General features: G+C 42.9%; 1 protein-coding gene across 3 annotated transcripts in view; it reads left to right on the top strand.

Moving 5' to 3' along the window:
* Window positions 1-16,239, top strand: part of FRMD4B (FERM domain containing 4B) — a 234,507-nt gene that overhangs the window by 215,309 nt on the left and 2,959 nt on the right. For 2 of the 3 annotated variants that reach the window (XM_066596677.1, XM_066596676.1), the window contains exons 12-22: window positions 4,673-4,749; window positions 6,373-6,511; window positions 7,376-7,511; window positions 7,606-7,739; window positions 8,459-8,578; window positions 8,802-9,030; window positions 10,019-10,075; window positions 10,206-10,338; window positions 11,855-11,980; window positions 13,128-13,912; window positions 14,859-14,985. In XM_066596677.1, the coding sequence (XP_066452774.1) occupies window positions 4,673-4,749; window positions 6,373-6,511; window positions 7,376-7,511; window positions 7,606-7,739; window positions 8,459-8,578; window positions 8,802-9,030; window positions 10,019-10,075; window positions 10,206-10,338; window positions 11,855-11,980; window positions 13,128-13,912; window positions 14,859-14,985 (2,063 nt within the window). The remainder of the gene's footprint in view (window positions 1-4,672; window positions 4,750-6,372; window positions 6,512-7,375; window positions 7,512-7,605; window positions 7,740-8,458; window positions 8,579-8,801; window positions 9,031-10,018; window positions 10,076-10,205; window positions 10,339-11,854; window positions 11,981-13,127; window positions 13,913-14,858; window positions 14,986-16,239) is intronic. The other variant, XM_066596678.1, reaches the window with a different exon arrangement.

The following is a 16,239-nucleotide window of genomic DNA, read 5'->3' as shown; positions in this document are numbered from 1 at the left end:
TAACGCTGTAAAAAAAAAAAAAAAAAATCTATGGCAGAATTGATGCGTTTTCTCTCCCTGTTATCATTAAAAAAAAAAATAAAAAATTTACGATATTGTCTATATACCCAAAAGTGGCACCGATAAAAACTACAGATCGCCACGCAAAAAACGAGCCCTTATACGGCCGCGTCGACGGAAAAATAAAAAAGTTATGGCTTTTGAAAAATGGAGATGGAAAAATACCAAAAAATCGCTTGGTCCTCAACGCCAAAATAGGCCATGTCATTAAGGGGTTAATTTATGCTAACCAGGAAATATCATCCAGCGACATCTTATAATCATCATACGTGTATAAATGCTTTATGTCCAGAGAAGGTTCTCACCGTCTGGAATGTGTATACGATTAGTCATCGTGTGATGCGGCAATGACAGGAGCAACAAGACAAGGTGTGTCTGTACCCTGCGCTCTCCGCCTCACCATTACTACCTGCCAACCCAGGTGACTGATTATCCTACCAGACAGTACTAGAAATGTATTAAACCATTGATAAAAGTAAACGAAATAGGAAAAGGCTTAGGCACGGGTGGTGATCTGTCGTATTGACTGGGGCTAGATCCTCGTGGAAATCCGCAGCAGAACTCCAAAGCTTGGCCTCCAAGTTCTACAGCGGGTTTAAGTGTCAGATCCAAAACAGCGATGTGGATCCAACCCTTTAACCCTTTCCAATCCACTGTCTGACATCTAAAGACCTTCCAATTGAAGGCTGTACAGCTCCGATGTCAGAAGACGTCCAGCAGGGTATTCTTACTGTAAATTACAGGCCACTCTGTTGTCGGGGGCCTCCTTGCCATGTCACATACTGCAGTACTGGCTCTAGCCAGCAGCTGGTGCCATTGTATAATGATAGAAAAAGAAAGCCCCCTAGTAAACGCTGAAGCCAAAATTGGATTGCAAAGGGTTGAAGGTCTGGGACTATGTGCACACAAGCAAAATCCAAATTGCAACACTCCATTCAGATTTGAATGAGAACCACGGCAGAAATCTACCTGTTTAAACACAGATTTCTGCCACAGATTGACATTACGGCAGTCGTGGATCTGTCAAGACACTCAGTGTGCCGCAAACGTGCACTCAGTTGAACGGCGCAGGTTTATTGTTTATAAATACCCTGTTTCCCTGAAAATAAGACATAGCATGATTTTCCAGAATTTTTGAGGATGCAAAATGATTTTTCAGGCTTTTTGAGGATGCTTGAAATATAAGCCCTACTCCAAAATTAAGCCCTGCTAACAGTTAATTAAAAAAGGCAATTTAAATAGTGTCCAGGCAGCTATACATGTAAAAAAGTTAAACCTTTTTGAACAAAAATTAATATAAGACACTGTCTTATTTTCGGGTAAACACGGTACTAGCTAATGGGTTCATTTAAACAATGTCAAAGGGCATTTCAGAATAGAGGTCTTTTTACCCAGGCCAATAGGCACCCAAATAATCGCTCAAAAGAGGGATTATGAGTAACTGTCCGCCCCTGTTCCTCAGAAGTCGCTAGTCGTTCCGTCCCAGCTCACTGACTTTTCGCTCTGTATAAAGAGGAAGAGATCTGCGGCGCTCCGCCTCTATGCAATGAATGGCTATCGCTTCTATGTGAAAGCACAGGCGTGATAGTCGTTGGGACAGCTGACAGTCATCCCGTCTAAAACCTCCCTCGGGGCTCATTCACTTGAATGTAAATACGCAGTGAATAAGGCCCATCGATTTCAGTGAATTCATTCACCGATACGTATTTTTCACGTGACTTTCAGCTGCGTGAAAAAAAAACCAGCACATCCCATCTTGGTGCGTATTGGGCACCGAAATAGCCCACTGTAATCAAATACACAGGAAATCTACGTATTCGCTATGTATTTACGCACAAAATCAATGGGATTTCGTGCCGCTTTACTTATGTATGTAAACATGCTTACACGGTGAAAAAAACACGGCGAAAACACATTCGGTCCGTGAATACGCTGCATATTCAAGGACCAAAATACGCATACACCCGTGTGAATGAGCCCCAAGCGGCCGACAAAATCTTGTATTCACAAACTGGTGAAGATTTGGTCTACAGATGGGAATTAACAGGTTATTTTCAGCACAATGGCGCAGCGTGTCGCACACAAGTGCGGGGGAAATTGAAAGTTATTTCGGTGACCGATTAATTTAGAAAAATCTGTAGCCGCCAAGATCGCCGGACCTTACACCACCGGGTTACTTTTTGTGGGATTTATTAAAGGGCAAAATAAGCCGTAAACAAGTGGCGCCCTCAAAGACGTAATAGCTGCCATTACTGATGTCACATTAGCCGATGTCTTCACCAATATGCACGCAAAAGTGCTTGGATGCTGGCGGCGCCACTTTCGGCTCCAGACAACATGTGGGGTAAATACAGATCAATATTCCTAGAGCGCAGACAGAAACAAAGTTATTGGATTGCCTAGTGAATCATCCGGTATCATTTTATCATCTTTTGCCTTTTTTTTACTACATAAGCACCAGTCGGGGTCGGGGGGGGGGCGAAGTCTTCCAGTAACTAGGGAGACGCCGCCATGTGTGTGTGAGTGTGTCAGACAGGAGTGTTCCTGGTAGGAGCCGTGACGTTGGGCTGTTGTGTCACTAGTGGGATGGTCAGGGCTGGGAAACTGGAGTTTCACCTTTTCAGTATCACAGAGGGAGAGTGAAAAGTTACCAGGAGGAGGACTGCAGCCCCACAGCCCCTCCACACAGCAGCCCTCAGGATTACTACTATCATGGGGGACCTAGCGCAGGGCAAGAGACTATAAGGTAAGTCCTGGAAGATCTGCGCAGCGCTGACACCAGGAGTTTGCTCTGCAGCTGTTTGTGGTGAGCTGCTGGCTCTGCAACATTTTTTTTTTTGCATAGGAGAGCGAACTCTGCTTTCTGTCAAGTCTTGTGGAGGGTTGTGAAGCCTCCCAATATGTTCTTCAAATTTTTCTTCCTTTTTTTGTATGGATATGTTTCTCTGTTTTTAATGGAATTTGTGACTCTATAGTATCATTCTTTTTTAATACATTGTTTCAACTTTTTTGTAGCGTTTTTTTTTGTTGTTTTTTTTAATATTCGGGAACTGGATGAATCTTTTTGGTATTTGTGGAGTTCTTGAATGTTCTTCCTACTATCTTTCTATGGATCTACGTCCCAGGGTCAGAGCTTTGTACATTTTAGCAATTACTATCGTTATTAGTCGTTACTTTAAGTATTCTTACGTGCTGTCGAGGCGGTCTTGTTTCCAGTTGCCGTCCTATATACAGCGTCCCTTGATGATCAGCCATCCTAAAACTCATGAAATAGGTTGTTAGCTCTTTAGCCTAATTCCTCGACCGTCTGGGATACATAAGGCAGCCTTGCTTTTGAGTAATCCAAGCCTCGGTACAGGCTGCCAACATTACCGGCCACCTGTGTGGGACGCTTGTTTTGGTCTATTACTACCTGCAGTGAACTTCATTCAAAGATATGAAAATTCTGGGCTCCGTTTACAAGGACATGCAAAGCCAAGTGTTTGTAGAGGATTTTGCTTGTGGCTAAAGCATATTTAATGGGTATTGTATAACAACGCGTTTGATGTCTTTCTTTGTATCATATTGTCAGGGGTGTTTATATATTTTTTTTATAGTGTGCAGATAGATCAGTGAGTTCTCTCTCCAAGAACAGTATATGGGATCTTGTTCTCAAATAGCTCGTTAGAGAGCCATCAGTCTCCCCGAGAGTACAGACACACAAAGCATGTGCCTAAAACTGTTGGATAGATCAGCTAATACATCCACAGCGACATGTCTGTAATGACCCCTAATGTCATTAATTGTACAGTGCAGAAGGGTTAACAGCTATATGTCCCAATGTGAACCCCCTACATGCATCATAAGTTTCATATAGTAAAAGTTGCTTTTTTTTTCTCTAAACTTGGCACCGATTTAAATATTTTTAGAATTCATCCACCAGAATATCATTAGGTGGTGTAACCCAGGACTCGTTGACCAGTGCTTGTCATTGCTGTCATATCTATACATACACTGTCTGCCTTAGGTTGGATGGCACCCCAGGCAGTCTTTTATTTTTTTTCAGCCCCCTCCTTAAGAAAAAACGATATGTATTGCACTGGTAGGCAGTCTGCCTGTATTCTTCTAGAGCCGAAAGCAGCAAGATAGCGGCATACCCACACCAGAAAAGCTCATAACGTCAGTACAGTATCAGAACCAAGCTTGGTACATAAATATAGCACCAGCACCAAACTCATTACATAAATACAGCATTAACCAAGCTCAGTACATACATGAAGATACAATACCAGAACCGACAATAACATAAATACAGCAGCATAACTAAGCTTAAAATATAAATACAGCACCAGACCAAGCTCATAACATAAATACAACACCAGAACCAAGCTCAATACATAAATGTTGCCCCCACCTGGTCCCTCCCCTCCCCACAAGCTGCTGGCTGGCACACTATGCGACTGCACAGGTTACACATAGCTAAGGCCGGCTATGTATACATAGAATAGCACCCTTGTTAACCAGTTGCTTATGTTATGTTTTTCTATCCTTGTATTTTCAGTGTCACAGTGCGGCACATTAAACATATAATTGGGTTATGTATCAAACGTTGACTTTTTCTTTTCCTTTTTAGCTCTTTCAGTGGAAGCAGCTCGAGAACTTGTACTTTCGAGAAAAGAAGTTTGCAGTAGAAGTTCACGATCCCCGCAGGTAAGACGGGAAGGGGAGGTTTTGTGCAGGTCTGTGCACCGGCTGGTAGTAGGTCATCTGGTGTCATGACTCATGGTTGCAGCTGTAGATGCGGTTTTGTTCACTGATAAGAATGTATTCATCCTGCCAGAATATGAGGGAGGGATGTACATACAGCCCTGTTACTAGCAAACCTCCTGATTTATGGCAGCAATGCCAGAACAACTGGGGAGCCTGACACCAGCAGAACAGTAGCTGAGAAGAGCTTTGGGTCTATTACAATGTCCTTGTGGGCCTATAGATGGTTGAGTGAGGACCCCGATGGCCATGCTAAAGACTGTCATCAGCGGATTACCTGCCTAGAGATAAGAAGGGGCTAAACAGAAAATTTAAAATAAATTTACACAAAAACATGGTTCAGATATTTACATTTGAAGGTTTGGTCAAATGGTCTGTACTCAAAGGGCTTGTATACTTAGGGATCAGTAATGTCTTCAGTTATCCATTAATGATAAAGGATCAATTGTACATGTGTGTACATTAGATAAGGAGCCATAGATCGATAGATGCATTGAATGGACACTTTATTAGAGCCCCTGGCCTTTTCACAATTGGAGATTCTCCCCATGACCCCGGAATGCAGCATAAAATCACATGATAAGTTTTCCATGGATCAGTTTCAGTGTGAATCCACATTAGATGGAGGTCCCTCAGTTCGCTGGATTTTCCCAAGAGGTCTGGTCATCGGTGCTAGACTAGCCGGGGCCAGGATTTCACTGCCAACTGTGTGCGGTTTTGTTGTGCAGCGGTGTGAAGAGTATACAGAGAATGGCGTGATGGGAGGAAAAACATCCATCAAAAAGGAAACCTGTAGATGGAAACAACTGCTCACCAAAAGGGGTTGTAGGAGGATGTCAGGAATTGTTCTGATGAACAGATGCTGCACGGTCAGCAAATTGCAGCCAAGTACAACATTGGTGCTCAAACTAACGTGTCCAAAGAACACAACTCGACATTCATTTGCACGGATGGGATATAACAACAGACGATCAGTTCTAGCGCCATTGTGTTTAAGAGAAACGGAAAGACGAGACTTCAGTGGACAAAAGAGCACAAATTGTATCACTGAGCAGTGGAAAAACATCACCCTGTCAGATGGATCCAGATTTCTGTTGTACCATGCTGTTGGGAGGTTAGAATTTGGCGCAAGCAGCATGAATCGATGACCCCTTCCTGTCAGGTGACCCGAATATGTCAGCACTAATATCTTAATTTGTGGCAACGACAAGAAGCTTCCTGTCCGCATGGGCCGATATTCCTAGAGATGGCTTTCATCGCCTACGCCATGACAAATTACTGAGGCTCTGAAGGCCAAAGGAGGTACTAAAGGAGGTACAAGATGGGGGTCTCTAATAAAGTTGCCATTAAGGGTATACATCAGATAGATATATTATTAGAGCTAGACATATAAGACATATATCAGATAGATAATATAGTTTGATTACAGATATTCAGGCTGAGGTACCGCTAATAATATACAGTCCCAGAATAAGCCTCAATCTACAGTTTCTACACATTTTCTATTCGTTCCCAGTTATCTATATTGTTCATCATGCTGACTTTTTTTTTCTCTTGCATTTTCAGAATATCCGTGTCAAGAAGAACCTTTGGACAGAGCGGTTTTGTAGTTCAGACCTGGTATGCCAACAATTCTCTGATTAAGTCCATATGGGTGATGGCAATTAGTCAACATCAATTTTACCTGGATAGAAAACAGAGCAAAGTAAGTTGCCAAGATCAGTCATGAATCGCACTTTCCTCTGTAAATATTTGCCTGATTATTTATTTAAAGAAAGAAAACAAAAATTTGCAAATTGTTCCAGGCTATTAAGTGTTAAATGAAAAAATTCTTTTGGTCCATTTATATCATTAACTTAGCAATGAGAGGTCTGCCTCCCTACTGTGAGAGCGGTCATATCAGGGGATAATGTAGTTAATGGGGATCATTTACACTTTAAAGGCCTCTGGATTCGTCTGGACAATGATGCAATCAAAGAACTCCTACTGACATCTCTGGAGACAGACTAGTGGCTGCACTGCCTTTAAAATGATATTAGCCTCCATATGTCTCGGGCTGTCTCTTTAACCCCTTTAGTGGCACGCCCGGAAAATCTCTGCGGTCTGCTGCACTGACCATGCAGTTAAAGGTGTTATAATGTATTCTTTCATAACAAAGAAAAAATGTTGAAACATGATTGTTGCATTCCTTAATAAATACTTGCGAGATTAAATTGCATTGTTGACTTATTTAAAAAACATGCCCTGTGAGGCATGACATGGTAATAATAAACCTGCACTGAAGGGGTTAAAGGAGCACTAAACCCTTTAGAGTTATCACTTGAAATGTTTAAGGCCTGTGATATAAAATAGTGTTCAAAGGGGAAGGCAGGGACTTTTCAGGTTTTTTTTTTTGCCATTGAAGAAAACTATAGTCAGTCTCTGTGCAGCCTGAAGTGGTTGATAACAGGGAACAATAGAGTGTTATCAACTGCAGTGGTTCTAGCTGGGTGCACCGATGCCATAGAGATCAATTGTGAAAGTTTGAAGAAGAATTTTGAGTTTTAATTTACCAAATGATCTTCCACAGGCCAAAATCCCAACCACCCGTAGCTTGGACGAGATCGCTATGGATCTGACAGAAAGCAGCACTAGCAGAATTTCCAAAATGGTGGACGTAAAGAATCCAGTGATCATGGCGAGCAGCGGCAGCTTAATCTCTTCAGGTATTACACGTATTTATTGATATATCCTTCAAAAACATTCAGTGAAAAATCAAAAAACGTTGCAGAGAAGTGACAGAAATGTGTTTTGGGGCAGGTTCTATTGACTCAGAAGTCAGCGAAGAACAGAAAGCTGAGAAGATTCAAGAATTAAAGAGAAAGGAAAAAGACTTACAAGACGTTCTGTTGAAAAAAATTGAAGAGCTTAAGAAGATATGTATGAGAGAAGCGGTAAGTGACCACGAGGGGTGACGTGCTGACAGAGGTGAATGACTAAGGATTCGGGCAGCATCAGGGGTCTGACAACCAGAGGATCGCCTCCTACTCGTGCAGATGGTGGGACCCAGTAGTCAGATATTTTAACATAAATAGGGTCTCTACTTTAGACAATTTCTACACGTTAGAAGGGTATATTAAAGGGGTTTTCCAGGAAAATATTATTAACCTATCCTCAGGATAGGCCATCAATAGTTGATTGGCTGGGGTCCACTGTCGGCACCGCAGCACACAGGGTTATGGAGCGGAAGCAGCTAGCTCCGACCTCTGCGCTGGTATTTGCGGGCGCAGCTCCCATTAAATCAATGCCAGCTACACTTGTTGTTACAAGCATTGGCCACTACACGGGTCGGAGCTAACTGTTTATGCTTCGTACCCCTGTGTGTTGTGGTGCTAACAGCGAACGCCTGATCGGTGGATCGACTGTGTTCCCAAGCGATGGACCCCAGCATCCAGGTTCTCTATCTTCATTTCTACTGTTATGGCTTGTAGGGATTTGGGATTAGCAGCATACGCTGGATGGGTGATCTGACTTGGTGCTCTGAGGGTTGGGCTGTCTTAGGGTTGGAGGTTTGACTTATTTTTGTATTTCTGTGTAATCAAAAACTTTCATTCAAATTTAAATGATTAATAAAAAAAACTTGACACCTGCATTTCATTCGTTGTTTGTTTAGGAACTAACTGGGAAACTGCCATCCGAGTACCCTCTAAATCCTGGTGAGAAGCCCCCCAATGTCCGCAGAAGAATGGGCGCTACTTTTAAACTAGATGATTATATTCTCCACAGCGAAGAGGTAAATAATCAGTGTTGAGCTCTATAGGTCCTACTCTATTGAGGCACCTAGTGATGTCTCAACCTTCATGTATGGCGGCCTCAATTTTTTTGTAGATCAGTCTTGCCGTTTGTGCAGAAGAAGCAGTTCATTTACTTCCTATGCCCTCTCTTGTTGTTTTTCATGTAGCGGATGAATACTTGGACTTTTGGTAATTTTTTTTTTTTTTTTTCTTTGTACCCAGGAATCCGATTTACAAAATTTGGAGCACAAGTTCCTCATACAACAACAAATGGTTGAGGCAACAAAGAAACTTTTGATGGAGCCTGACCTCGGGAAGAATGTCAAGAGGAAAAGGAAGCAGGATTATAGTGATGCCATCAAGAGACTGCAGGACATAGAGAGCGCGATCAACGAATACAGGATCAAGAGAGGGAAAGACCCAACAAAGAGGGCCTCTCTGCTCTTACAAGGTACACGAGCAACACAACAGATTCAGCACTTAAGGGCAATGAAGAAGGGTGACCAAGGCTCTCCTTGTACTAGAAGAATCCCATTAAAACACACCCGCTCCCCGTCCTGCCACAAATAGAATATACAGTACAGGACACTTTCGTTAGCTGCTATAGTGCCCCCATGAATCATATGGAAAAGTCAGTTAAAAAAAAGTTCCTCTGGCTTTACAACTATTGATTACTACATTAGCCACCTTTATCTGTTCTTGTTCTGAAATTTCCATCATCTTACTCCAAGGGGCGTCAGAATATTTGCATTCAAAATTGAAAATAAGTCATTTCTTTGAGGATATGAAAATGGTGTAATTGGGCATGGCAATAGCACAATGCCACCTAGTGGAGAAATAATGTGTAAAAAAGGTTACTTTTTAGTACAGCTGTGTTATTGTTTTAGCTTTTAAAGGGGTTGTGCCAAGATGACATTACCTGTTCATATGCCCTAATCTCTTCTATGTCCCAGAACAGAGAGTCACTCGGTAAGTGTGCAGCTCCCATCCTGGACCTTCTGCTGTCCTATTATTTATAGGATGGCCATTCATATAATACGATATTTGATGCTGCTGGGAATATGTTGTGCTCACCACGGCCTTTCCTGGCAAAATTGGCCATTTGCTTGGGTTGCCAAGAGCAGGACTATGAAGATCAGGGGGTCACTCTGAGCCCCGCATTCTAAAAGGGGTGAGAATCTTGGCACAATCCCTTTTAAGTCAAAGTTGTGACCAAACTAGTCTTATAATAAGTGATGATAGCATTATAATACCACACTACTCCTTCTTGTCTCCTCTATTGTTGCCAAGTCATTAAATGACATTTGTGCATCCTCTGAAACATTACTTAGGTTTTAAGATGGACTAATTAGTTCTTAGTGAAACAAAAACAACAATTAGCCATTAGTGTCACCTTTTCCTGTTTTCTTCACTAATTGTTCTGTTTTTTTCTTTCATAGATGATATCATCCCATCAGAAAGCAGCTCCTTGTCCGATACAACAACATTTGATGATGGTAAGTATCTAAAGAAAGCTTAGAAGGTAACAGTGCCCCCTAGTGACTGATTTTGCATGAGTAAACTGTTTTACTGTAACATAATTTTGTTGGAGAAGCATCAAAACTATAATATTTTCCATCTTTTCAGATGAAGCACTGTACCTACAAGGACAGAGATCCTGTTCCTTGCAGAATTCCCCCAAGAACCGACTTCCAAAAGACAGAAACATTTCCAGAAAATCATCCCTTAATGATCAGTTTTCAGACATTCGTCTCTCAGGGTAAGGTATCTTTAAAAGGTATTGCAAACACTTGTGGGGGATCAAGGACCTCTTAAAATGCAATAATAACTGTGCTGTAACCCATAGCAACCAATAATATACATATATGGGATTAGTAAGTACTCTCTTTGAAAAAGTTCTCTACTTTGAACAAACCCTACTTGTTAGAAGAGTCCCTTGACAATAAGCTGATCACAAAGTCTCCCCCTACTGGGACCACAGTGATCAACTGTAACCTGTGAGAAAACCTGGTAGCAAGTACTCTGTTTCCCTGCAGTGCCTCCACAGGAGAAATTAAGCATTACACAGTGTCCATTCCAATCAATGGATTGCCTCTGTAATGTAGGACAGGACAGCTCCTCCACAATGAGAGAAGCTCTATATAGCTAAAAGATGAGCATGCTGTACAGAATCCCCCTCCCCCCTTCCTATAATAACTCAAAATTCCCTTATATGATGTATGGAAATGATTGTTCTAAACTGGATGCTCCCGTTAAAGAAGTTTTGTCACTTTGTACTATTGATGACCTATCTTCAGGATAGGTCATCAATAGCAGATCGGTGGGGATCCGCCGCTCAAGATCCCGCTGATAGTCCGGGCTATCAGGATTTTCTAATAACTATGGATTAAAGGGATTGTGTCAAGTTATAAAGTTGGCCCCTATTCACAAGTTAGGGGATAACTTTATGATTAGTAGGGGTCTGACTACTGGGACCCCCAGTGATCCCAAGAGTGGTGGTGCAGTCAGTCCTTGAATGACTGAAGTGGAGGTTTCACATGTCTGCCACTGCTCTCTTCACTTCAATGACTATGTGGAGATTACCAAATTTGAGCGCTTTTGCAGTCTCCGACGCTGTCATTGATACGAATGGTGTGACAGCATGCCTCCAAAACCTCCTTTGCATTTACTCTGGAACTGACCGGACCCCCATTCTCGGGATCAGTGGGAGTTCCAGCAGTCTCTCCTGTAAAGGCATGGGAGTGGTAGTCTCTGGACCCGCTGTTGGGCTCTCATGCTGATCCTGATGGCCATCTAATGCGTATTGAGAACTTCAATCTCCCTTTCCCGCCCCAGCAGCTTTCTCCCCTCTCTGCATTCAAAACACATGCAAGCCCAGCCCAGTGGAAGACGCCTGTATATGGGGGTGGGCGGTTGATAGCCATCTGCTGAGTCAGCTTTTTGACTTGAAAATCTGATCTTAATTTTCATTGAATAGAATTGAGAATAAACCAATTGTCTTGAGCATAAGAAACCAGTGTAATATAATAGGCCATAGCAATAAGACTGTGCCACCTAGTGGACAGAAAACCATCTAATGTTTTACATTTTCTATTAAAATAAATGTATAAAATTCCCTTTTTAGTACCGCTGTGTTATTTCATTAGTTTTGTTACTTAAAATTATAATGTTATTAACATTATTGATTGCGAGTTATATGTAATGTTGGTTCTTTCTATCATTTTGTAGAATTTGGCATCAAACAATGAATTTTATCTCTTTCTTCCCATATTTAGTCACAGAGAACCCACTTCAACACACAGCAGCCCATACAAGACTGCGGAGCGGAAGCCTCACGGGGGTAGGAGCATGCCTTCCACTCCTGTACTAACACGAAATGCCTACAGCAGCAGCCATCTCCAGTAAGTTGGAAGTAACTCAATGTAACATGCGATGATCAGGAGCGTGGGACGGACACCTGGGTGATTGCTTCAGCAGGCATTCTTTAATGGATCTCAATGCTGCAAATCTTGTTGGAATGTACAGATTACTAATAGGATCTGTAGTTGGTGGGATTATAGAATGTCTTTATGTGGAACGTTCTGAGCCAAATCAATGCAGATCCATACGTTCTTCTATTTTTGGGGGGTAATTCATTTTAGGCCACAATGTGCCAGCATCCCAGTAATCAGCAGAATGCCTTCCAGTGGGCACCCGTCATTCTGCTTATCACAGGGGCCCCCACACTGAAGTCAAGTCCACATGTGGCAGATTTGTTTTACGGTAAAGGCAAGTGGATAATTTTTAGCGTGCCTTCACACAGGTCATATTCGCTACAACTGAGAATACACAGCTAATCTGCAGAGGCCAAATCAGCACCTAAGGGCGCTTTTACACGAGCGGTTTACCGAGCGCCCAGGGAGCATGCAGCAGTACGCAATACATTTTGTACTGCTGTGTGCCGACACATGCCCATACACTATCTAGGCGTGTATGGTAATATAGTGCATTTCGCTTTCTATTTCGCACGCTGTGTGTGCGAGGCATCATTGAAAGTAATGTAAAGTTAGTTACCGCGCAAAACCTCCGCTTGTAGTATGCAGTAAAAAAACGCTTGTGTGAGAGAGCCCTTAATGGTACAGAGTTGCTTTGCGTTTCAGCCTTTGCGTTACACAGGTTGTAATAAGCTGTCAAAATCCGGAACATAAATTGACATGCTGGGTATTTGTAATCCACAGCATATTTCAAATACTCTTGTATTGTAAAACGTGGATTTTCCCACAGTGACTGGCCTGTGTGACGGAAGCTTACAAATCTCATCCACACGCAGCAGACATCCGCACAGAAAACCCATCATGCTATGGAAATGTTGATTTTTCAGCATAGCGAGGGTGAAATCCTCTTTGAACGTACAAACATTCTACACATGTGAATTTGCAGTAGGATCCCCCGACACAAGTTTTGCCATGTGTGGCTTTACCCTGATCATTTACTTAAAGTATAAATGCAAAATCCTTATTTATGGGTCATCTACAGTATGTTGAATGTGTTTTATTTCTGCTTTGCTAGGAATGAAGGAGTAAGCCATAACAGTAGACAGCGGCGGGGCAGCTTAGAGTCCCATACCCCCCTCATTGTGGATTCAGTAGATGGAAGTGCGACCTTCTCAATCTCAAAGAGTCAGAGAAGTAATAGCACCGAAGTCCTTGATGATGGGTCTTCCTACACCAGCCAGTCCAGCTCGGAGTATTACAGCACGCCGCCAAAACAAAACTACTGCTACACCACCCAAACACTGGACAATCGTCCCCGGGATAGGAGGCGTCACAAGAAGCAGCACTTCTCTACCGCAAACTCTGGGAGTATGCCAAACCTGGCACATAAGGATGCGAGAAATAGTGTCTACCAAATCACCCAGAACCAACCATCCTCCAGCTACTACATCACCGGATATTCGGCCTATCATGATAGCGACCCCTATTACAATGGAGGCTACATCTATGAAAACGATACAGAGGGACAGTACAGTGTTAACCCCTCATATCGATCATCCGTACACTATGGCTACGATCACTATACGAGGTATGACGCAGACCAGTATGTGCCTCTCCACGCATATGCAACCTTAAGACTTCCAAAAAAGAAACCTGTAAAGACTGCAGAACAGATAACCAAGAACATTAACAAGGCCATTGTGGCTGAGCATTTAAGGGGATGGTACCAACGGGCATCGTGTCACAAAGATGGCCCCCATGGAATGATTGAATCGGACCGCGGGTCACAGAGGAGTCTCTCTTATGCTTCTATGCAAGTTCCCTCATCTCCCAGTATAAGAGCCCCATCTTCTTCATCCGGTAAGTTGGGATGCTTGTTTAGAGGGGGTTCATCACTAGTCAAATTAAAGTATATTTACATAATGGTAAGACGAGATCGGGGTCTGGTGGGCTAAGGGGAAACTAAACTTAAAATAAAAAGACTTCTGACATGTCAAGTTTTTATCAGTGAGGGTTTGGGTACTGAGACTCCCACCGATGGCTAAAACGCATTAGCTCTGTGTGTTCAGCTGTTTGGTCTCTGCTTGGAGCAGTGTTTGAACTCCTAAACTTTCCATTGAGCCCATACACAGTTCAGGGATGAAAAGAGCCAAACGGGCACAGAGTTCAGCAGAGCACTTCAGGCTGATCATTTTAACAATTGGTGCCGCTTTCAGCAGCCAAACCTCCACTGATCAAAACTTCTGACATTTCAGAAGTTTTTTTTTAACAGTTTAGTTGCGCTTTAAAGACAAGGAGTCTCATTTATCAAAAATGTCTTAACAGTAAAAATGTATTTGTTGCCCATAACAACCAATCACAGCGCAGCTTTCATTTTACCTGAGCAGTTTCAGAAATGAAAGCTGAGCTGTGATTGGTTGCTTTGGGCAACAAAGACTATTTTGATAAACGAGGCCCGAGGTGTCTTGGCTCTTCTGTAAGGTTGCTGTAGCAGTAATATTGTCATTCCAGCACTAATCGAGGAGGAGGGGGGGGGGGATTTTTCCAGAAGATGAACTGCCACCTGTAATGGACACAATGAGGGTTACGTGACCCTTCCTGACTGATTGAAGACTTTAAAGGCCAATTGCAACTTTGCTCTTTGGTTTCTTGGGGCATCTTAAAGACTGATTCAACCCTTTACATAATTCCTTGATGGAACTGATTTTTTTTTTGTTCTTCAATTGCTTCAGGGAGGAAAGGGGAGGAAAACCCCCAAAACTCTTAGGAAAACTTTTTTCTTACTTTTGTTGTCCCTTTATTCCAGGGTCTTCCACAAGCACAGCAGGGAGTCGGTGGGCACAGAGCGGCACCCTGGTTTACCCAAACACTGTAACTCACTCATCTTACTCTGGCTACTCCACTGCTTACAGCAGCACACCCCTGCCAAGCAGGTGAGTCCTGGATTGCGGTCAGACCAGTTTAGCTGCTGCGTATACATTTTCCACTTCTGGAAGGTGTTGAAAAGGGTCCTGCCCATCCGTCACTCTTGTGTTTTTCTTCTGCACTTTGAGTGCAAGGTCTATAACTTATTTAGAAGACCTACAAGAAAACCCATTACAGGCACAGAATGCTTGTCATTCCAAACTCCTCACCCTAATACCCTATGTGGAAATCGTTATTCAATCAGACTAACAGGGGACATGGCAACTTCCTCCGTGAACGCTTCCAGCACTGCCTGCAAAATTTTCCTGTCCAAACTTTGTATCATGTGGATTTACTTCACTGACCAAATAGTCTGATGGGTCCCATCGTCCTCCTTGGTGCTACAGACACATGTGCCCCCTATTCTAGCATAAGAAGCTTCAATGCCTTTTCCTTTTTACACCCCCACCCCATTTTCATACCTTATTGAGCAGATTAACACCCTCCATTGTGTGCAAATGTTGGGTTGTCTATAACGTTGAGAAGACCTATCCAGGTTCACACCTTTCAACATGAAAGGGGATAGAGCCCACCTAAGCCTTATGTGCCCCTCTCCACCTGTCCCACCATCCCAGGACAAGAATCCCGTCTCTTAAGGCCTCCATGTACTTTAGACAACAGTGTCCAAGCCCTATGATTTCAGCAAGACTCTCGTATGTGTGTGGCGTCCTCAGGACTTTCCCCCAATAGATCATGTGGGGGTTGGGGGGAAAATCGAGCAAGTTTAAGCTCAAACCCAATTGTTTTGTACTTCCTGGACTTAAGCCGTCACCAGAGCTGTCTGGCTGCGACGTTCACCAACGTCCTCCTGTAAAGCAAATGAATACTCGGCCAATCTGAGTATCCCTATGTATGAGAGAGTCGAGGGGCATAGTTGTCAGCTGGGCGAGTGTTTGGACAGCAGCTATTGAAGGCGCATGGAGGTGTATTTAAACCTTGTCTGCTGTTTTAGCCATTGTAACAGATGGCATTGTCTTAGGGTGGATTTACACAGGAAAACTACAGCCCAGATAATCTCTCGATAGAGCAAATTTAAGCGACAGTTGTTCCGTGTGAACATGGCCACCAACTGGGTGACGGGCGAGAATTTGTACAATAGTCACTTCATTTCAGCTCAACTGTAAAAATAATCATTTGTCTTGGGGATCTGCTAGCAGCAATGTGCAGACTGCTTGGGGTCGGAAGATTCACACCAACCTTTGTTTGTTCCCATACAGTAGGCT

Source organism: Eleutherodactylus coqui, chromosome 3 (assembly GCF_035609145.1).
Source record: "Eleutherodactylus coqui strain aEleCoq1 chromosome 3, aEleCoq1.hap1, whole genome shotgun sequence".
Classification (NCBI taxonomy): Eukaryota; Metazoa; Chordata; class Amphibia; order Anura; family Eleutherodactylidae; genus Eleutherodactylus; species Eleutherodactylus coqui.
This window is presented reverse-complemented; position numbering and strand designations above follow the sequence as displayed.